Raw genomic sequence first — 22,874 nt, 5'->3', positions numbered from 1 at the left:
ACGGCTACCTTGTTACGACTTCACCCCAGTCGAAGACCCCACCTTGGTATGCGCCAATAAGACCACCCAAAGCCTTTGTGGCACTAGTGGTACACAGAAGTCATGGGTGATCATTGGTCCGATGCTTCGGGCGATTTAAGGCTAGCTCCTTAATAGAGACGCTTACCTCTTAGAAAGGAGGTTACAGTTCAAATCTTGGTAAGGAGTTGTTTAGATTTGTTAAGAAATTATAGCATGAGTAATATATGTCGTCCAAAAGAAAGTATATGAAATGTCATAACCTTCATTAACTACATATGTAATTCCGTATCTTAGCTAATATGGTATTTTATTTATTTATTTTTTAAAAAGCAAAATTTATAAACGAAACACTAGAGAGGTAAGACACTCCAAAAAGAGAGTAAAGACCACGAAAAGAGATGTATAGATGATTATAATTAAGTTGAATTAACACCAATCCTTTTTTAGCAACGAATTGTATTTTGATCTATTTGTAATCCATAAAAACCCGAAAGACTTGATGTTTTAAAAAGGTTTCTCCACCTTGACATCTTTATTTGAGAATTGAGTTTTGAATCTGGCTGCCAAATACACCACCAAGTCATTTTCTTTATGGCTTATCTTTATAATTGTCTTGTGTAATTCCAGAAGATCTCTAACCAAAAAAGCGAAATTTTGTACCATCTATACTAATATTTTGCCACATCATGATTGCGATGTAATAGGAAGTAGGCGATAAGTAGTCTTCGGAGCATCTCCACATAGCCTGCAAGTTTGTGATCCTACTCAGATGTTTAATTCGTTTACCAGAGTCATAAGCGTCGGCATACGATCCATCTCTACGTCCTCCATCAAATGATGTTACATTTGAGAGGGATCCAGCTGTTCCCTTTCAAAATAAAATGATTACCCGTACCCCGTCCTGTGGGAAGAGAAGTCTTTTAAACGAGGCAACTAAGAAGTGACCCGATATATATATATATATATATATATTCACTATTTTATTAATCTTATTCTCATTTTGATAAATAATTTAGGGGTGACAATCTTGACCCAAACCATTTTAATGGGTTAATTTGGGTTGTTTTAAACATTATACAGGTTGATTTGGGTAATAGATTTTAACTAAATGGGTCACTTGAAATTCCACATTATTTTCGGATAAAAATGGGTTGACAAATTTAAAGAAATGGGTCGATGTGGGTTGGTGTCTTAAGGGAAAGTGAAAGGTTCGGGTCGAAATGGGTTTTGGATTGGAGCGAGTTTGTTTTAGGTTTTGGCTCGGATCAGGATTCAAGCCGACATGAGGTTTGCACTGGACGGGTTAGGTTTCGGTTTCTTGTGTTTCTTTTTGTTCGATTTTGGATTCGTTTTCGGTTTTTTGTTTCGTTTTGGTCGGTTTTTTCAGTTTCATTTCTGTTCGGTTTTAATTTTTTAGTTTCGTTTTGATCGATTTTTTGGTTTCGATTAGTTCGGTTTCGGCTTTCCGTTTGGTTTAGTTTTGGTTTTCCGTTTCGGTTTTGGCTCATTTCTCGGGTCTACGGGTTTGGGCTGGAAGTCGAAACGGGTTTCGAATCTTTTTTTTTTTTTTGAACGGGGACAACGTAAGAAACATTTTTGTTTTTTACATTTATTATTTCGATTTATATTTTGAGTTATGATTTTTTTTTTGAAACTTTTTTAGAGGGTTTAAAACACCAATATCTCATTTATCTTAACTTAGTTATGGACACAATTTGATTCATTCCGAGGCTCTCACAACCCAAACGAATAGTTAGTACTTATATTAATTGCAGATGCACGTAACTCTTTATGTCCAAAGTTAAAAGAAAAAAGAACAATTTAGCACTAAGTAAAAAAAATATTCTTTTCGCTAACGGTTTCATAACTAATTAGCTTTTTTTAGTTGTGAACGACTTTGTAAGAGAACTTAAAAAATATATATGCATGCGGTGCATATCTAGTCAACTTTGTGATTTATGTCATAAATCTAGTTTTTAAGACCGATTTTTAATGGTAAACTATATCACCTGTTATAATATCTTGTAAACTATATTGTAATATTATCATTTTGTAAACCAAGAACCCGTTATCGAAAATGTCACAAAGCCACACATATTTACTAATTAATAAACCAATAAGTTCAGGCAAATTGCAACTTATGTGATACATAAATCATTCAACAGCTTAAATAAAGAGAAAATCTCCAAAATAACTTATATACAAAATATGATTTTAAATTTGTCCCTTTAAATTCAAGATTCCAAATTTGTCTCATAGTTATCTCATCGTCGTCGACATGTTAGGGAATACTGACGACGAGTTACTAAACGAACCGGAGAACGACACGTGGCCGGAATAGGTCGTCCACGATGTGTTATCGAGGCCATTTCATCGCAGACGATTTGTTATACATGTTCTTTGTTCACGACGTCAACGCCGGGCTGCCATACCTGATGCCCGTGTTCACATCGCCAGCGACGGCTTACCGGATCTCATGGCCGGTGACTTGTTGACAAAACATAGGATTGAATGCGTTTCCGGTGCTAACGTAGGGTCGACGATGAGTTTCCGGTGCTAACGTAGGGTCGACGATGCGTTTCCGGTGCTAACGAGGGTCGACGATGCGTTACGCATAACTTGTCGTGCGTTACATGCTTTTTATTAACGCGTCGTGCCTTTTCCTCTTCCCCGCCAACATGTCGACGACGATGAGATAACTATGAGACAAAACTGAAAACTTGAATTTGAAGAGATAAATTTGAAATCTTGTTTTGTAGACGGGTGATTTTAAGAATTTTCCCATTAATAAAACGTGCAAGTGGAGGGTACATTTGGAATATAACTTATTACAATATATTATAATTCTTCTTAAAAGACCAACATAAAGGGAGTAGGTACATAGTACTGTTGACAATATGATTAGCCTAACCAAATCAACTGGACAATTCACTCCCTAGCTGAATACCATTGCTCTTCTTATTTCCCTAACTAACCACCTCCCTCAAGGGTAAAATTGTCAAAACCCTCCTGAAAACCCTAATTATTTTGTATAAAAAACACGTGATTCCAGTTGCCATCCATTATTGTTTTAATAAATAATAGCGTATAATTTTAATGATCAAAAAATGAGTACACTCTTGTCTCCGTATTCATATATTTAATGGTTTCTATACTATCCTCACAGTAATCCAAAAGTGAAGTACCTTAAAAAGTTCACGAGATCATTAAACATATGTCGATCACAACTGTTTTGGCTTCTCAAAATTCTTCAGTTGTTAAATTAAATTTGCATGAAACCCTTATTCATAGATCTCATGTCAATCTTGCATTCAATCCCATGTCAAGTTTTCCGGTCAAAAAATACACCGTGACTCCTTTCACAACTTCCGGCATCAAATGCAACTCTATGATCGTTTATGCCAACACCGAACCCGCCGGAAAACCATCTCCATCGTCCGGATCTTGGTACTAGCTCTTATGTTTTAATTAATGTATTATGTATTAGTATTAGTTCAGTAATCTTTAAAGTTTGTTTTTTTAATAGTAAGTTTATATTTTTTGTAGGAAAAATTGGGTTATTGGAATATTGATGACATTTGTCGTACCGGCATTTACTACCAAAGGTGGTCCAATTAAGTTAATCATGCGTAAGTGTTTAAAATCTTTTAACTTATGTTTTTATGATGATTAAACTTACTATTTTTGAATGGAAACTCAGGATATTTTTAGTCCTTTAATGTTTAAGAGGCTTTGTCTCTTCTACTGGCCACCAACCCAGGACGAGCATTAAACTTGATATAAATTAAGATTATATTTAAATATTGAGTTTTGTTGTTACGTACAGAGAGAGTTGACCAGATAATGGACACGGCGGAGCATATAACGGACATGGTGGAAGCGGTGGCGGATAAGGTGGACAAGGTGGTGGAAGAAATCGGAGATCAGCTTCCGGAAGGTAGCGAAGTCAAAAAGACACTGGATTTTATCGAACATGTGGCTGAAAGAGTCGAAAAGGATGCTCAGACCGCCGGAGATTTCATAGACAAGGTTTGGTTTATATTCATCTCTCTACCTCTCTATTTCCTTAAATAAAAAAACAAGAATATAATAACTAGAGGATCGAACCGACTAATGCACCATAATACACATAAGATAAGATAGTTATTAGTTATATAAGTGCCTCACTAATTTTCCCCTCTCACTACTTTGATTAATTATCTTCAATAGGTTATGTATAGGTGGATTATTAGCATACTATTAGTTTTAAAACAACATATTTTTGCATAAATTTAATATACTTGAAAAAAATAAATAAATTATAAAATGATGGGTTACCGAAAAAAAAGAGCTATTAATTACCTAATTATTTAGGAGACATGTGCTTCCTAAAAGCGATTACCAATTTTAATAAAAGTTCTATCAAGTTTTGATAGGTTGCTTTATAACATAAAAGGAAAATATGTACTTTTAACTAGATGTCCAACATGGCTTATTCAAATTTGAAAGCTAACGTGCACATTGAATTTAAGGGGAACAAATAATGGTCCTTATTCATAGAGAAATAGTCTTTGATTAGATAGAACTTTTATCTGAAGATTGTGATTAGTAATAAATATTAATATCTTAATTATTCACAATTAAATAAGTATATTCAATATAAGGTTGTATTATTTAGTATCATGTAAATACAAAGTGGTATTATAATGGATTAGTTGTCTGCTTATTGATGTTAAGCATGGTTGAAAATGACCCATAACACTCTGTTGGTTTCGTCTTAGATTAAAAGTTTCGTAAAAGTAATATAATTTCTTTTTAACACGTCTGTCTCACACATCAAGTCGCGGAAATGTATAAAAATCATTTTAACTTTTATCGTCATGTTGATATCTTCTTAATGAGTTTCTAGATTTTAACGAAAGGAAGCACTTCACTTTTGTGTTTTTTTTTCTTTATTTTCTATTTACATTCAAATATGCGTCTATAGTAAACAAAAATCCATTTTGGATTCTAAGAGAATCATTTACAAATTGAGAACTTTAAGAACCATTTTGGACCACTAAAAAAAACTTCTAAAAAAATATTTAAAAAATTATAAAACAAAAATAAACAAAAATTTTAAAAAGGTAAAAAAAACCAAAATTCTTATATTTCATTTCAATATCATTAAAAAAAACCGATTTTTTTTTCTTTTTAATTCGTATTATACCTATACACATATGTATACTTTCATTAAATCTAGTTACGTAATGTACACATATATACATTATCATTTACCTTAAATTATACATATGTGTATATGAAAAAACATGTGTGTACATATTATACATATATGTATAATAAAAAAACTGATTTTTTTTCTTTTTAATTCGTATTATACCTGTACACATATGTATACTTTCATTTAATCTCTAGTTACATAATGTACACATATATACATTATCATTTACCTTAAATTATACATATGTGTCTAGGAAAAAAAACTTGTGTGTACATATATGTACATATTATACATATATGTATAATTTAGCTAAACCGAGAATTTTTTTTTACGTTTTTTTAAGAAACCGGGATGATAAATAAGAACTTTGGTTTTTTTAGTTTTTTTATTTTTGTGTTCTTTTTGTTTTATGATTTTTTTTTATTGTTGGGTTTTTTTGTGGTCCAAAATGGTTCTTATAGTTCTCAATTCCTAAAAAGTTCTCACATGATCCTGATTCTCTATATATATATGTAAGCAAAATATAGAATGAAAACTCACTTGAGTTGTGAAAATTCGTAGAAACCCTATGTAACATCGTTTTTTTTTGTTGTTGCATGTAATATATGTTGTTACATTTAATACAAAACATCGAAAACATAAAAAAAATGTTTTGCTAGTTTTTTACATTTTTTACTAATTTTTATATATGTTTTCAGGAAAGAGAAAATGTGAATTAACTTTTATATTTTTTTATTAACTTTGATTATGAACCATAAGATTTAATCTTTAATTAAAAACATGTGGTTGAGAATGAATTTCTAGAGTTTTCACAACTCAAGTGGGTTTTTATTCTAAACTAACCATATATATATATATATATATATATATATATATAACAGAAAACTGCCATCATAGCATCACTAATGCAATACATTCATTTTTGTTTCAAACCGTCAACTCAGTATGCCATATCAAATTATAAACCGTCTTACAAGAACCTATATATATTTATACTCCAGTAATTACTTGTTCTTGTTTTAAAGTATCATCTCATTACATATTTTTTCCTTAATTTAATCTACACAAATGTGAGTGGGGCATATTTTGAACTGTTTGTTCTTGTTCACAAACTAATGATGTTAAAATGATACCACTCAAATAGAAGAAGTACTACGTAACTTCTATTTGTAAATCCAGATGGTGCCATGTGAGTACCATTAGAGATGCTTTTGGCCATGAACATTTATTCAGCTTTCAACTATCAAACAAACCCTATATGTTTTATTATATTATTTTGATAATATATGTATAATATTGACATGCTTCTATAGAATGAAAACTCTTTATTTAAAATTTTGAAAATGTGATAAAATAAAATAAAATAAAATAAACATCGTATTTTAAAAATTAATATTACATTACACGATATAAAGAACGCTTGTAAAAAATTGTTTAGTCTTAGTTTCCCAACTTTTAGCTTCCAATAAATAATTGATTTATCTTTCCACTATTATACTTCCACCATCTAAAACATTTGTAAGAATTGATCGATTTAAACGTGCATTTATAAGCTGTATTATTCTGGAATTTCAGGTTCAAGAAATGGAAGACAGAATAGAGGAAATAATGGAACCCGTATTAGAGGAAGCTAAGGCAGTTGCTAAAGAAACCAAGGAAAAGGCAAAGAAACATTAATAGAATATGAACACTTGTGTAAAAAATGTCTATCAGCCGGTGATAAGAAGACTTTTTTTCTACATTATTTTATGTAAAGCATGTCGAGTCTTGTGACTTTTTAAGTGATGTCAATTAACTATTAGCGTCCAAATGTATCACGAAGAAAAAGTTTTAGCATAAAATTAAGGGGTGAGAGAAAATTAAATTGTTAGTATAAATGAATAAGAATTTCGTTTGAATAATCCTAGAAATTTGATTTGTCTTCTATTTCTTATTTTGTTTCATCATTTGGCTTCTTGTAAACTTAGTAGAATATACAATTATTTCTTTACAAGTGAATTTATAACATAAAAATATACATCGATTAATACATATATATAGTTAATAATCTTACTATACTATTAAAGCAACACAAGCTATCCACATGGCCTTCAACTAGCATGCCCACATAGGCTTCCAAGTCATTCGGTTTCCATCTATAGAATTGTCACATAATTCACTAATTAATATTTTCTAGAATCATAACCTCCCTAATTAATGTTTTCTAGAATCATAATTAGCTATTTGCTTTCAAATGATTTAAAAACCAATTTTGACTACAATCAATTATTTATAAATGATTTTGTGCCTTTTTTAGTATGATTATTATTTTAGCACCTCAATGATTTGTATATTTATATAGTTTCTCATTCACACCATTTACACATATTTTTCTTATATTTTGTGATTTTGCAGAAAATAAGATAAAAAATTCTTATGATATCTACATATATATATGTTTTTTAAATAATTTCCATTCATGTGTAATGCGGGCCACTATCCTGGTAGACTACTAAAGTGAGACAAAAGAGCAAACGGAAATTTATGATGTTACCATTATGTCAGATAAATATGTGAGCTAAGGCTGAGGGGTGTGGGGGGGCGCGAGAGGGGGCGCGAGTGGGGGCTCCAGCCAATAATATTGTGACGTGTGGCAGAGAGAGAAACTTGATAAGATGGGTGTTGGTTGTGGTTCTCGCGCCCCGGGCCCTGGTGTGGAGGGGCGCGAGAGGGGGCGCGAGCGGTTTTTTTTTTTATTTTTTTATAAATGTATTAAAAAAACGTATTATTAAAAAAACTCATAAATTATTTAAAAAAACACACATTAATTAAAAAAACACATTAATATCTAAAAAAAAATTTAAAGTACTAAAAAAAACATTATTCTTATTCTTCGGCTTGGTCTTCTTCGATCAACCTCTTCCGGATACGTTCCTTTTGTTTTTCCATCAGCATTTGGTCGACCGGATTTAGGTTACTGAAGTCTCTTGTAAGGAAGTCCAAATCTCTCATTCTTTTTTTTTCCTTTTTGTCATTAGAGACCACCTCCATGGTTTTGTTGAATTTATTGAGGGATTCAACAAGATCGGTGATGTTTACGGCTTCCCCCTCAGACGGTTTTTTCCCCCTGGCTTCCCCCTCAGCCGGTTTTTTCCCCCTGGCGTCCCTTCCCATAAATCGTCGTAACTGTAATCTGAATCTAGGTTTGGGTACCAATTTCCAGCCATGTTTTTAAAAAAAGGTTTGGAAGATGGGGTGATTTTGGGTTTTTTTTGAGGTTGTGGTAAGTATTTTATGTGATTTTGGGTGTGGTATGTGATATTGGGTTGATATTGGTTTATATAGAGAAAAAAATTTTTTTTTTTTAATAAACATAAAGAGCCCAACGGCTCTATTTACGCATTCCCAGGCTCCCTCACGCGTATTCCCAGCCGCGAGACCCCTTGCGCCTGCCTGGATTTCCGCGCTCGCGCCCCTCTCGCGCCTCGGTGGTGTGGTGCTCGCGCCCCGGGGCGCGAGCGGATGGGCTCACGCGCCCCCTCTCGCGCTCCACACCCCTCAGCCTAAGTGCAAACAAAGCACACTGTTTCACATTATACTTAGGGGCGCACTATTTGGTCAAGAGCACATCTTTCTTTTAATATTTAATATTCAAATCTGAATCCAGATATTCAGACATCAAAAATTTTGGATTCAAGTATTGAAATCCACCATTTGAAGTTTCTGGATATTCCAATTTAAACACTCCTGAGTTATTTCTACACTTCAAATATGATTCTTTACGTGTCAACTTAGTTGTGATACCCGGCAAAATAAAAAGTATTATCATATTTCATAAACGAGATTAAGACATGTTTAGACTGGGTTAAGTGAGAATTAAGACCCTTAAGTTAAATATAGTATTTTATGCTAAGAATGAAGGGAATATATATATTTTAAAACGCGCAAGGAGTCAGACAAAATAAAGAAATTTTAGTGATAAGTTAAGATGACACGGACGTTTTCGGTTAAGCGTGTAAATATTCAACCCGACATTCGATAATATGTCCATGGTTGAATCCATTTGAATAATGTAAAGGATTGAAAACCAAGAACTCCGGCGAAAACGTGACTCAATTCCAAGTTATAACGAAGCGAGAACACGTAAATTAGTGTTTCAACAACGGTCGTAATATCACACGTATTGAGAAGATAATAAAATATATACTTATTATATTCGATAATTATTATTTGGATAAGATAAATCGAATAGACACCATAAGTTTGGATGGGTTGTTTTTGGGAAAAACAACTAAACTAGTTTTATTAAGTTTGGAGTAACACGGAACCGACACCGACATCGGGAAGCGATCGATAATAACTTATTACGGAAATAATAAGTTTACGAGACAAATTTAAGTCGGGAACGAAATAAATATTTTGACGAAAGATACATGGAAAATATAACGTCACTTAAAATAGCGAGTTCGCTGGAGCAAGAGACCGATACACGAACGGAGACCACGGAGATAAAACCGGCTATATATATAGCCGTCCATCCTCTCATTCTCTCATTTTATAAAATTTTAGAGAGAGGGACCAGAGAGCTGCAAAGCTTTCTGGCAGCGGCGGCGGTCCGGTGGCGGTCCGGTGACGGCCGAAGGCGGTCGAAGCCCGTTTTCACTATGGAACCATTTTTCGACGTCCCGAACGCGATGGTAAGCTCTGATTGTCTTGATTTTGAGCTTATGTTCATTAAAAGCATCTTTTAAAATCTGGACAGAATTCTTTCGATTTGCATGTTCTCAAATAGCGGCCTCGTACGCGAGATTCAACCGTTTGAACATCCTTATTTCTTTACCGAGGGTTCCTAACCCATATATAACCATTTTGAATCAGTAAAGATAAGATTTGAAGTTGTTTAAGTATGGTTTTGATAGCCATTTTCGCAACATTTTCCAGGTTCGGATTTGAAAACATAGCTATAAAGAAATGCAGATTCCCGGAGATCTGGCCGTCGGATCGAGCTGAAATTTTCGGTGACCTTTACTAACACCTAAATATTTGATTCCACCAAAGGGATCGACGATCAGATTTCTGGATGGTGAGTTATAGGCTGCGTAATTTACTGGTTAGATTTTAGAACGAAAATGGTTCTTTAAAATGGTTTGCATGTAGGTTTTGAGTTGTCGTATGGACAATCCGAGACCGGAGAAATGTTTGTGAGGCAAAAACGAACCCGCTGGTATATCCGGATCGCGTTGCATGTCGGCTATGAGTAGATTTTTAGACGTGAACCGCACGCGAGAGGGTAAACTTTTATCTCTTAAAAGTTTGATAAAGTTAGATTTTGGATAGATTGGTTTAAACAGTGTTACCACGTATAGTTGGGACTGTTAAAATATGGCAGATGATTATTTTAACTATAGTAAGTTTACGAATGAGCGTTAAAAATATAGTATAAAAGTGAATAATTAACATAAAGTAATGACCACTTGTGCTAAAAATTGTACAATACAGACTTGGACGATATCGTGTGCGTGTGTGTGTGTATGCACGATATTTGGACTGAAATAGTTTATCCAGATAGTGACCACCATTAATATAAAAATAAATAAATATACTTTTAGAAAATGTAAACTTTTATATAAAATATGAAAAAAAATTTATTAAGTATATTAATATAACGCGTTTCGCTATAAATAATAATAACGATTATATTATGTTTTGTAAAAATAGTAGTATGTAATATATTTGTCAGAATTCAAGCACGTGTCTCTATGACAGATAATATGTTGATAAAAGAATGTTATATTTTAAAATAAATATATACGTTTTATTAAATAACGTCCAAGTTAAGTTTCGAAAACATATATTAATTTTACATCGATTAATTGAAATTATGTTGTTCCAATATATTTATTAGATATTTCGAAACGTTAGATTCAAATACGATTTTTCGTAAACAATAAAAGTTTGTAATTTAATTATTAGAATTATCATAAATAAGAAACGTGAGGATAAATAAATAAGTTGGGATAATATTATATTTGTATCTACGTTTATGTGTTAATATAATTGGTATTAAACATAGGAATCCGGTTATTATTTAGATGAATGCTAATAAGATCTTGACGGTGATTGGCACATTATCACACCTGAGTTTATTTGAATTGAGGCAAATGTGAGTCTTCTCGTAAATCCCTTGTTTTAATGATTTATAAACGTTTTTGGGGGAAAAGTATGTAAATATAGGGCTATATATTTTACAAATTGTGTTAAATGGGATGAGTCATTATGAAAGGAAAAACCGTTAACCTAGAGAGAAAGGGTCTAAAAATATTGGTAGATCTATCGGGGCGACGCCCCCCACTCTTCCAGTCGCTCTGGTTGAAAAGGTGGGAATATTTTGATTTTGGTATGCATCAGGTTTATCATATTGATAGTCATACATGTGTTGTACTCTTTACTCATTTACAACTAACACGTTTTGTTTAAGAAATATATTGCTATGTTTGAAAAGGGTTGGAAATTAAATTCCCATTGAAAAGAATGGTGAATAATGGAAAATTGTCATTAATAAGAATGACGAATAAATGGATGTAAAGTTGAGAACCGTTACATCCCGGTTTTAATTAAGAAACTCACCAACATTCGTGTTGACAAAATTATTTTAACATACTTTTCAGGTAAATGAAGAAAATGGATTCTTTGTGAAGGATTCAGGAAAATGGTGTCGTGCGTTTGAATGAATGATAGTTGGACTTGTAATTTAAAATAGAACCGTGCATGTCTGACACGTGTAAAACTCTGATATTTAATAAAGTCCAACTTATGATTCATTATAATTAAATATGATTGGCTGAACAGCATCTATCACCGCCCAAATTAAGATAATTAAGTCTTCCGCTACTAAATGATTTTGGGGTGTGACATTAGTTTAGCTAGTTGTTGAAATATATGGCTTTTCGGTATTCAAGCAAGTTCGAAATGTGTGTTTTAAATTATTTTTTATCAAAAGTTCGAAACGTATGTTTTGAATTATTTTTTATCAAAATTGTGGCCATTAAAGCATTTTCATCCAACCCTTTATTTTCTGTAAGGGATGCTTTTATAATTTAGAGAGTGATTCAAGGTGTTGTGAGTGAAGAGTTTTTATATTTTAGAGAAAGTAGTGATTTTTCTGTATATTTGAAAAGTTATTGTTCATCCCTTATAATTTTTTAATATATTTTGAAAGTGGTTGTGTGTGAAGGAAAGAGAAAAGGTAATGACAAAAGGTATAAAAAGTATTATTTAATTGAAATGGAGAGAGAAAATGTAGTGATTTTTAGTGTAATTTTTTGTTTAGAGGTAGGAAATGAGATCATTCTCATCCCGTTTTCTATCCCTATATCCATAAATATTATATAATTACACTAAAAAACACTGCATTTCTCTCTCCTGTTCAATTAAATAATATTTTTTATACCCTTTTCATTACAGTTTTATCTCTCCATCATATACTTTACAAAAAAATCACTATATTTTCCCCAAATTTACAAAAAATCACTAATTTTTTTCTCTCCACCCTATAATTTACACTCACAACCACACCCTATAATTTACAAACTCTCCTCACATAATTTTAGGGAATGAGTTGGGAATGCTCTTAATTGTAGATTCAAGTTCTAAACGTGCACATGGGGTGCTTTCCCCCTTTTTAGGCCTGGCCGTGTTTCTAAAGACGGCGTCATGGAGAAAGCGCAAAAGGGTTTAACAGGAGAAAGGGCAAAAGGGTTGGTTAAAACTTAAACGATCAATCATACCTCTTCATTTATTTTTTATTTAATTAATTTAAATAATAATCAATGATTACGAGAAGCTTCAAACACTACACGTTAAAAAAAAACATGCATTTACGTGACATTAGCATGACATTAAACACAAATAGACTAATTTAGAGTTACCTAGAACAACATAATTTATTAGCCTAAGCATAAATCATAAGTAGAGTTGTTCACGAGTCGAGCCCAGAATGGGTTTGAGCTTGAGCTTGAAATTAAACGAGACTGCTCGCTTGGCCCGTGCTCAAGCTTGAAGTTAAACAAGCCTAACGAGCCAGCCATGACCCAAGCCGAGCTTGGGACAAGCTTCGCTCAGTTACAAAAATATGCCAGCTCGGCTCAGTTATTTTAAAATCAAGTAGCTTAATTTAAAGTTTATCGAACCTAGCTACTAGCCGCTTTTTGAAAGTTGAAACATGTAACGCTCTCCCCCAAAACCCTCATCTTTGGTGCATGATATGATATGATTTTACGCTAAATCTATCGATTTCAAGATTCTTTATGCACACCAACAGACGATTGATTTCAACAATGGATCATCTGCAAGAAACTGATGATCAATTAGAGCATCTGCTTGGTCTTCGGGTATTATCTCCACGTTCTCTGGAATCAAACATTCGATCGTCAGAAGAAACACAAAGGCATATTCGTCATCAATGCTTTGTTTTGAAATCAAAAATTGAAAGAGAAAGATAGAACCATCGAGTGTGTTAGGGTTAGTGGTTTCCTCTTTATTATATTAATATTACAAGGCTTTATTGGTTGTATGAATTTGTATTCAAACTTATTAATTCCATGTGATTATTTATACACTTATTTAGGGTTTATTAAGATGAATATGAATTGTGAAGTTATTGTTTCTAATTGCAATAAGAACACAATCCAAACTTGTTTAGCTAAACAAGTCGTGTTCGGTCAAACCGACAGGTTTGTGGGCTGACCCGTTTAACCCATTTGTTTTATTTCTTTATAATGCACTGTATGTTATAAATTAAATTGGTTAGGTATCTTATGTAAAAATAAAAACCTAAAAAAAGAATTTGACAAGATATTATTATTAAAATATCATTATTTTATATAAATTTGTGTGTTTTTTTTTTGCTATAAAAATGTTAATTAATTAAAGTAATAATATTTGAAAGAAATAAAAAAATAAAAAACTTTCGGGATAAACGGTCGTGTTCGGGTTAACCCATGAATATGTGTGTGGTGTTCGGGTTCACGTGCCAGCCGGACAAGATTCTCGGGTTCTGCTCGAGTATGCGCTAGTGTTAAATTTCCGGATTCGTACCGGGTTGAACCCGGCAAGCCGCAAACACGTTCTTTTTAACACCCTACATTAAGACCCTAATTTCTGTTTTTGCAGTTTGGGATATAGCTGATGATTATTGTGATAAGCTAATATGATGTTTACATGCATTAGGCTGAATTAAGTATGAATGCAAAAGCTTTAAAGAAGTTTGCAGAAGAGAATCAGAAATTGACCGTTGACCTGGATGACTTGTTGACTCAACATGCAAAATGGGACAATGAGTGTACATTGTATGAACACCATATAGAAGATTTGATGGATTTAGGAAATCAGGTTTATGAGCGAGCGAAAGAGGCAGAGTCGTGTGAAGATTATTTGGAGGGTGAAATAAGCAAATTGTTAGAAGAATTGGAGTCTATGAAGCAAGTCTCAGAGGGAGAATGTAATGAAAATTTTCTTATTGATTCATTGGTTTCAACTTTGGTAAGCACGGATGAAGTTGCATCAGCGTCATACTCGTTTCTGGAGGCGTATAGTGGAGTTGATGTGTGCGAAAAGATGCTAAAGATTTGGGACGAGTTAGTTCTCTTTTTAGTTATTAACCTCGTCGATAATAATAATAATAATAATCATAGTAATGGTTTCTAAATGATATATTAAAAACTGTGTTTAAAAAAGTAAGGTGACAATTTATGAAATGAAACGAAAATAATAAGGTTTTAGGTTGTAATATCTATCTGCTTTTTAATAAAGGGGCCATCTTTGGGTTAACTTGTTTAATCTGTTTAGTTAAACAGGTCTTGTATTAGTATAGATTGACTTGTTTAACCCATTTGGTTAAGCAGGCCTTGTTTGGATTCATGGGTTTAGCTCATTTAGTTAAATGGGCCTTTTATGGATTGACATATTTAACCCATTTAGTAAACGGGTTGTGTTTGGGTTTTACATGTTTAACCCGTTTAACTATATGGGTCTTTCTTGAATCTTGGATGACCTGTTTAACCCGTCTAATTAAACGGGTCTTGTTTGGATTGACATGTTTAACCCTTTAATAAAACAGGTCTTGTTTGGATTGACTTGTTTAACCCGTTTAATTGTACGGGTTGTGTCTGGGTTGATCCGTTTAACCCAGTTATTTAAATATGTCGACCCGCCAACTCATTTATTACAGCCCTCCAGCCCATCCAAAACTATTACAACCCATTAACGTGCTTAGAATAATGGGTTAAAACACGTTAGGTTCAGGCCACACGATTTTGAGCGTGTCTTGTTGACAAGAATAAATATATGGTTATGTTCAGTTTCATAATAAGAAGTTACTTTTTGTTGCTAGTTGAATACTTATATTCGACATATATTAATGTAGTCTAAATCCATCAACACACAATATTTTGGCCCTGGCTTCTAAGATCAACAGGCTGCAGAAAGATAAAGAGATATTAAGGATGAATCTCATCAAAGCAGAAGAGGAGGTTTGTTAATCAAATCCTGTTTTTTTTATTTATTTATTTTTCTATTTAGTTATTTTTTTTATTTTGTTATTACATAATATTTTAAATTTGCATTGTTTGATGCCGTTAGGTTACAGTCTTGTGTGATGAAAACGATATACTAGATAAGGAAAACGTAAGATTGACAAACCTTCTTGATTCAGATGGAAGCCATAGCAGTGGATTCATCAAGGTAGTTTATTATTCATGACAAAACAGGTGGGCCGGGTTGATGACGGGTCAACTGGGTTCGTGTCAAAACAGGTTCATATGACATATTTCTTGTATTTTTGCAGAGTTGTAAACGAAAATCTAGTAAAGGCCCGGTTGAGAAGGAGAACGACTTCAGTGATGCTGCTGGTTTACCTAGGAGAGTGTTGTCGCAATGCTACGTAACACACAACAACTGCACCCTTATATAAGACTTAGATTCTTCTTTTTGCCTTACCGAATCCTGTTAGAAGTCAAGGTCAAATGATCTTTTAGAACATACGTGTAAGATATCTTTGAAAATTTTGGCGAAAGTATGAAAACAGCATGAGATATTACAGACAGCATCGGTTATGGTCTTGTATACGAATGTTAAGTTCTTATGCGATGCTGTGATTCTCTACTTAAATTGGTTTTGTATTAGACGATGGCATATCAATAGCTTATATGAAGAGGGTTGACAATCGTAATTGTTGATTTTATGTTATATACTTGTATCTAGTTTCAACATTTTTTTATATGCAAGTGATTTTCAAATTATTCAAATAAAACAATACCATAAAATCAGCCATTTTGGTATGTGTATCATTTTGAATTGGCTTTTACTTAAATGTTTATGTTCTGTGAATAACTATGTATAAGTTTATATTTAAGCGCTCTGCTTGCGGTCCGCGCATATAAGGTATATGTGTGTGAACCTTTCGATGGGCAAAAGTAAAATTGCACTAATTTTAACGTTATTTTACTAATCTTGTGAAAATAACGTTAAAAGTGGCGGAAGGTTAATCAAGCATCATGTGGTGGCGTTGATAGTCGAAAGACAAGGGTACATGCACCAATCGGCCGGGGTCCCGATAGTTGAGTGTTATGTGCCTTAGTCTAAGGCTTGATGCGAAACTACTATCAAGCAGCCTCTCTATTTCTACGAGGTAGAGGTAAGGCTGTCTATGTCTTACCCTCCTCAGACCCTACCATAGCTTTGCTATTGGTGGAATATACTGAGTACGATGATGAAGAAGCTTATATTTAAATGTTTGTTATGTATAACTTTTGTAATTATATACATAGTTGAGTTATTATTATACATATTTAATTATGTAATTGTAACCATATATTGCGTAATTATACCACAAGTGTGCACGCGTCACATGACTTTTACACTTTGTCCCACTAGAACCGCCCTTCGTTTCTATGTTCGAGCATTTAAAACAAAGAAAAAAGAGAAAAAATATGTACAAATTGTAAGAAGGATGTAGGAAGTGATGTGTACATTTAGTGGTTTTGAACACACCCTTATTTTGGGCCAAATGTATCCTTTTAATCGAACAATTTATGCATTATACCATGAAAGATAAGATGTGTCATCTTATGGATCGATTTATACCTAATACCATAAAAATGAAGAAGGATTTTGTAACATACGAATTTCAAATACCTAAAACATTAAATATTAAATCAATATGTTAGATATTAATGAGTGGATAATTAGTAAAACTGACCGAAGAATAGTGTCGGCTAACACGATTTGTCTCTATAATAATACTAATAATAAGTTTTAAATACGTTTTAGTTTTATTTTTAGTACTAAGTTTAAATAAACTAAAACTAAACTTGAGGATTCAACGTGTAAAATCATTGAAATTAATTAAGAAGCAAAGTAGAGGGGCCATTCTTGCCATTTGATGAAACTTAATTTGAAAACAACTGAACCTTCATCTTCATCACGATTTTCCCCGAAAAAAAAGTAAAACATGTTCTGTGCGTTACGTGCCGGAGAATACGGAGGCTTCATGCTAATCCGATTTCAACTGATTTCTTGGTGCTTACCATTCGTTTAAATATCCAATGAACTATCGAAAACCCTTAATCTTGTTTCTGCTTATCGTATTACGACCACCGCCGCCTCCCGTTTCCTTTGCGACTCAAACTGCCGCATCTACCACCAAGGATAGCCACCACCACGGAACTTCCGGTTGGTTGTCACCTTGGCCGCTTCACTTCGTGATTGGTTTTCGTTCGGCTATTTAGGTAATCCGCCGCCCATCGAATCCGTTCAGACGTAAACCACCGCGCGCCGTAGGCAACAAAGAGGAATTAAAATCACGCTCTCCACGTTTGGTAATCCGCAACAGTGCCCCGTTCCAGCACCGTCGCCTCCGTTATTGAACTATTGCTGTTGTCTCGCTCGTTGCAATCCTACTTTTGAGGTAACCGTCCGCTCCTTTTTATTTTCTGGTTATCACGCCTAATTAAGTTGTTCGGATATGATCGTTAACTTGCTCCGGCGATGAAAACCCGGCCTTATAACTTGACATCAAATTCATAAATAAACACAAGTAATAATGATTCATCTACAATTAACTGTATGACCGCGCTGTCACCAGTTTCCTTGTAACCTTATGTTTTGACATGCAAGTTAATAAATCTTTTCATCGGCTCTTGGTTTTCTTGTTATCAGTCGTTTGACTTTGGTGTTGTTCGTCTCCGCAAAACCGAGCATAGCCGGTGAAGAATGAAAACTTATAAAAGTGAATTAATCTATTTGCTTAATTTGTTTCATCACTGTATGCATACATGCATAAATCATTTTTTTTAAATGAGATATAATTAAATATATTCATCATTTTTAGTTTTGAAAATCATTCTAACTAGCATTGTTACCCGCACGTTGCGGCGGTGTATTATTTTCTCGTTAGAAATGTCATATATATACGTGGTTATATTTGCCAATACATTTAAATATATATTACAATAGTCGGCAATATTTGTGTTCATACAAAAGTTAAAGGTAAATTTGTACAATAGTTTGTGCTATTATTTGTACTTCATATCATTCTAAATGTTGTTTGTTGGTTACCTAGTAAATAGTTGCGATGCCCTTCATAGTCATGTCGCCCTTTATTGGATGATGGATTTCTGCTTCTTTTGTCTGACTCGGTAGTCACCTTGCAAATGTAAAGTTGATATTAAGGAGCACATAGTAAAGAGAGATTATTTAAAAGAAACAAAATATGGTTATTTTCCTTTTGCTAAAGCATCTTGGTAATGCTTATACATGTAATAAGGACCACCAGTGAAAGAAGATGGTAATATGGTTCGTTTATCAATATCGTGACCCATAGTATCATCATGTACCAAAGCATCATGAATACCTTGCAAGTATTCACTTCTGAAATCCTTTTGATGTATCAATACATAGTCTAGCCAGCTTTATTCGATACATAGGTAAGTATCAACCAAGTATTGTTGAAACAAACGACCACCCATTAGTAAAAGATGGTAAGAACTGAATCGATCATGCAATTGATAGCTGTAAAACATGTTCATGGTAAGTTGACGACAACGGGTACTGTAACACCCCAACCCGGAACAGGCTAACGTGTTACTATTACAGATATCAAATCAACGCCACAATCCAAAATACAACAAAAATTAATGCAACCTACGTCATATTATTAAACAAAATGAATTAACTTTTAGAAGCTTGAACTTCATTTTTTTATCTCTCATCACTAAATTCCCAGAATCCCGGATTACCTGAAAACAAAACAAGAAAACACGGCTGAGCCAAAAATTGCCCAGTAACGGAAAGAACAATAGTATAGGTAAGGACAGACGTAAGAGAATAAATATACGAACTTCAATTCAAACTCGAAACCAACCTTTTTTACCTAAACATATACTTAATAAAATTCGGATGTATGATCCGACACTTGGCCAGAACATGGTCAACCGCATGCGGAAATATATCAGAACTATAACAAAAACACCCAGAGCCAGAAACATATAACTTGTAACATATAATGTGTGACGTGTAACATATAACGTGTAACATTTAACTGAACTATAATTAAATGCGAAACATAATCCGATACACGATCGGGACGTAATCTGAATATACTCAAATTGAATCAAATGCATATACACATATCAAAACGGACCAGAAATATAGCGAAACAAAATATAATTACTAAGATACACGACGATGATGTTAAAATAAATAGGTCGTGTAATACGGAAGCACCCAGAGCCTAAACAGAGGGGTACACAACTAGCTAGTCCATGCACCAAGGAGACGGTGTGGGTGGCGTGCACACATTGTTCCATCTCAAACAGAAGTCAGGAGTCAGGAGTCGGAGCTAAGATCGATCTATACGCCTCTAAGTGGCCAAGGTACTACATGAGTACTTTCAGAGACGCCGTGAACTTTGATTACGCACTGTCACGATAAGTGCCATGTCAGGAGTCAGGAGTCAGGAGTCAGAGCTAAGATCGATCTATACGCCTCCAAGTGGCCCTAATACTTCAAAAGTACTAGTTAGAGACGCCGTGAACTTTGATTACGCACTGTCACGATAAGTGCCATGTCGTTGACGCCCCAACGACAAGTCAGAAATGCTCGGGTAACAGAGTACTGAACTAAAGTCGTATAACTAAAATATATTATATAAAATAACTGAACTCAAAATATAACTGACGTGAAACAAAAATCCGTGCTACAAAGTAACGGATCAGAATTTATATTATAAGTAAACGAAAACAGAAACCGCACTACGAAGTAACGGAATATAAATAATACTAAGAGGAAACAAAGACGGAAACCGTACTACCAAGTAACAGAATATAATTAATACTAAGAGTAACAAAAACAGAACCCGTACCTTATAAGCGGAATAGTGTTAATCGTAAAAAGACTTAAGCTTGATTAAACGTCACGAGAACCTACAATATTATTATTATCGTAGTTAAAGTTATATTTTTGTTTGAGCGGTTGACCCGTTTAAATAGACAAACATGTTTGTATCTTTTATTTACATGATCAAGTTTCATAATTAGGCCAAAGAGAATATTGAAATAACTAATATATATGAATGTATGATTTCGTTCGCTTTTACATAAACTGATTAGACGAATTTTAATATTTACAAATAGTATTTATTATCTACAAAACCAATTTATTTAATTAATTGGATGAGGAGCATGCATGGTTTCACAGTTTGTGAATTTACGCACAATAGACCTGCACATATATTATATATATGAACTCCATATATACTCCTATATATATTTAATATTAAGTTACCATTGTTGAATAGAAAAGCTTCTGTAGAAGCAAATTTATAAAACAAAACTTCAATCAACTAAAACTTCATTTAACCGTTCTATTTCATTCCAAAAACAAACGCCAACGTACGTCACGGTTTGTGTTTTAACCCAACAAAATACAATTTGTTATTGTTGTTTCATTAATCAGTTTTTCAAATCGGTCGAAACAAAACATGGAGTATGACTCAATATGGGTTACCTTCGTTGGAGGTAGAAGCGTGGACGCAGCGTTGGTTCGTTCCGGTGGCAGTGACTATGGCACTTGTGATTCTAGTGTAGGTGGCGTAACTCGAAAGAGGAGGAAACGCGGTGTCGGTGATTCCTTGCAACCATTGACGCGACCGAGGTTGTGGCGGTTGTTTCCGAAAGCGATCGTTAGCGGTCGCGGTGGTTTCCGTTAGAAAGTTTCCAGCAAAGGTGACACGTTTCGTGACGATTTGTAGGGGCGGCGAGGGTTGTTGTGAATACGACAGAGAGATTATGATTTTGATTTTGTTTATATAAAGGTTGTTTATTATATTTAAACGAATTGAACACCTTCAATTTCACGATAACTGATAGTTTGTTGAGATAAGCCAAACGAATTTTTTTACCTACAGAGAGTTACGAATAACTTTGTTTAAAATTCAAAATCAAAATTTCATATTTTATTGTAACTTAGATCATGTTATTTCATTCGGGTATGCTTACAATTCAGATACTATTTATCTGTTATATAATAAAAGATGTACATGCACACAAATATTAAACAATAATAATTCTTTTCACAATTCCTTATTCATTTTGTATTTTATATCACACACAGTTAACTTCCGAAAACAATGACAACAACATTTAGCTAATATAACAAACAAAATTCAGATCTATATATGGCTATTATGGTGATTAGTATCTTAAATATAAACATGTTTTAGCTTGAAAAAGGTTTACCTTCATATTGCAACCCGGTGAACTAATTAGTGAAGTTTGTTTTCAAAGTTTGTTGAACATATATGTTAATCTCGTCTCGTTAAACCCCAGATTTTAAACCCGTAATTCAAATCTGAAACGAGCGAGAAAGATAAAAAAAATAGCGGAATCGATCATGTATTAGGCTGTTACCTTCAAGGTGGGGGATTCACGGTGGAGGTACATAGCGGCTTAATGCGGAAACACGGAGAGCGGAGGCGAGCGGTGGTGCGTGACTACCAGCGGTGTCGGCGACTTCTCTGGCGGGTTGCAAGGGCTGCGGTGACTAGTTTCGGCACCAGCGAATCGCGCGGCCTTCCTTCCAACGACCAACAGCGCTGGCTATTGTTTGCGGCGAGTTGCAGGGCGGCGGCGGCAAAGAATATATGTTTAATTTTGAGTCAGATTAATGGTGACAAACAAAGAAGCAGCGAAGTTGCAGTTCTCCCAATCGTACACTAAAAGTTAACTTAAAATTTAAATTTATTTGATGATAACAATTGAGAATTCGAATATCGATCAAGAATTTAAAATATTTGTCACTCTAATATATCCATTTGTTTTATTATCCTTTCCTGTTTTAATTTATTTAAATACATATATTTATATTTTGAAAACCCCTTCAAAAATATATATATCCACCAACAATCTACTTAATATTTATTCAATTAGATTATCATATCAATTTATTATTTATTATTTTATATTAAATATAATTTATATGTAAATCATGATTTTTCGTTTATTAACGGTTCATCGGTTTATCAATTTTCTAACAATCGACATTTATTATTTTATTGTTTCGAATTTTAGTATATTACAATACTACCTCCCTTAAAAGAATTTCGTCCTCGAAATTGCAT

General features: G+C 33.6%; 2 protein-coding genes across 2 annotated transcripts; both read left to right on the top strand.

Annotated features, from left to right (window-relative positions):
* The first annotated feature begins 3,276 nt into the window (after nt 1-3,276).
* On the top strand, nt 3,277-6,909 carry LOC143610987 (uncharacterized). The gene is made up of 4 exons (XM_077085320.1): nt 3,277-3,468; nt 3,568-3,650; nt 3,848-4,050; nt 6,797-6,909. The coding sequence occupies exons 1-4, from the start codon at nt 3,341-3,343 to the stop codon at nt 6,896-6,898; spliced, it is 516 nt and encodes a 171-aa protein (XP_076941435.1). The 5' UTR covers nt 3,277-3,340; the 3' UTR covers nt 6,899-6,909.
* Nucleotides 6,910-13,594: 6,685 nt separating this feature from the next.
* Nucleotides 13,595-16,244, top strand: LOC143610985 (uncharacterized). The gene is made up of 5 exons (XM_077085318.1): nt 13,595-13,720; nt 14,429-14,835; nt 15,624-15,729; nt 15,839-15,940; nt 16,044-16,244. The coding sequence occupies exons 2-5, from the start codon at nt 14,441-14,443 to the stop codon at nt 16,167-16,169; spliced, it is 729 nt and encodes a 242-aa protein (XP_076941433.1). The 5' UTR covers nt 13,595-13,720; nt 14,429-14,440; the 3' UTR covers nt 16,170-16,244.
* The last annotated feature ends 6,630 nt before the right edge of the window (nt 16,245-22,874 follow it).

This window comes from Bidens hawaiensis, unplaced genomic scaffold, assembly GCF_021521415.1.
Source record: "Bidens hawaiensis isolate Kalapana, Puna unplaced genomic scaffold, B.hawaiensis_p1.1 tig00028811_1, whole genome shotgun sequence".
Lineage (NCBI taxonomy): Eukaryota > Viridiplantae > Streptophyta > Magnoliopsida > Asterales > Asteraceae > Bidens > Bidens hawaiensis.
This window is presented reverse-complemented; position numbering and strand designations above follow the sequence as displayed.

What these genes read in the sequence shown, in the direction of transcription:
- LOC143610985 (XM_077085318.1), top strand. Translation starts at nt 14,441, where the DNA reads ATGAATGCAAAAGCTTTAAAGAAGTTTGCAGAAGAGAATCAGAAATTG. An exon ending in TCATCAAAGCAGAAGAGGAG is followed by an intron (nt 15,730 to 15,838) that starts GTTTGTTAATCA and finishes TGATGCCGTTAG; the next exon opens with GTTACAGTCTTGTGTGATGA. An exon ending in ATAGCAGTGGATTCATCAAG is followed by an intron (nt 15,941 to 16,043) that starts GTAGTTTATTAT and finishes GTATTTTTGCAG; the next exon opens with AGTTGTAAACGAAAATCTAG.
- LOC143610987 (XM_077085320.1), top strand. Translation starts at nt 3,341, where the DNA reads ATGTCAAGTTTTCCGGTCAAAAAATACACCGTGACTCCTTTCACAACT. An exon ending in TCTCCATCGTCCGGATCTTG is followed by an intron (nt 3,469 to 3,567) that starts GTACTAGCTCTT and finishes TATTTTTTGTAG; the next exon opens with GAAAAATTGGGTTATTGGAA. An exon ending in CCGGAGATTTCATAGACAAG is followed by an intron (nt 4,051 to 6,796) that starts GTTTGGTTTATA and finishes CTGGAATTTCAG; the next exon opens with GTTCAAGAAATGGAAGACAG.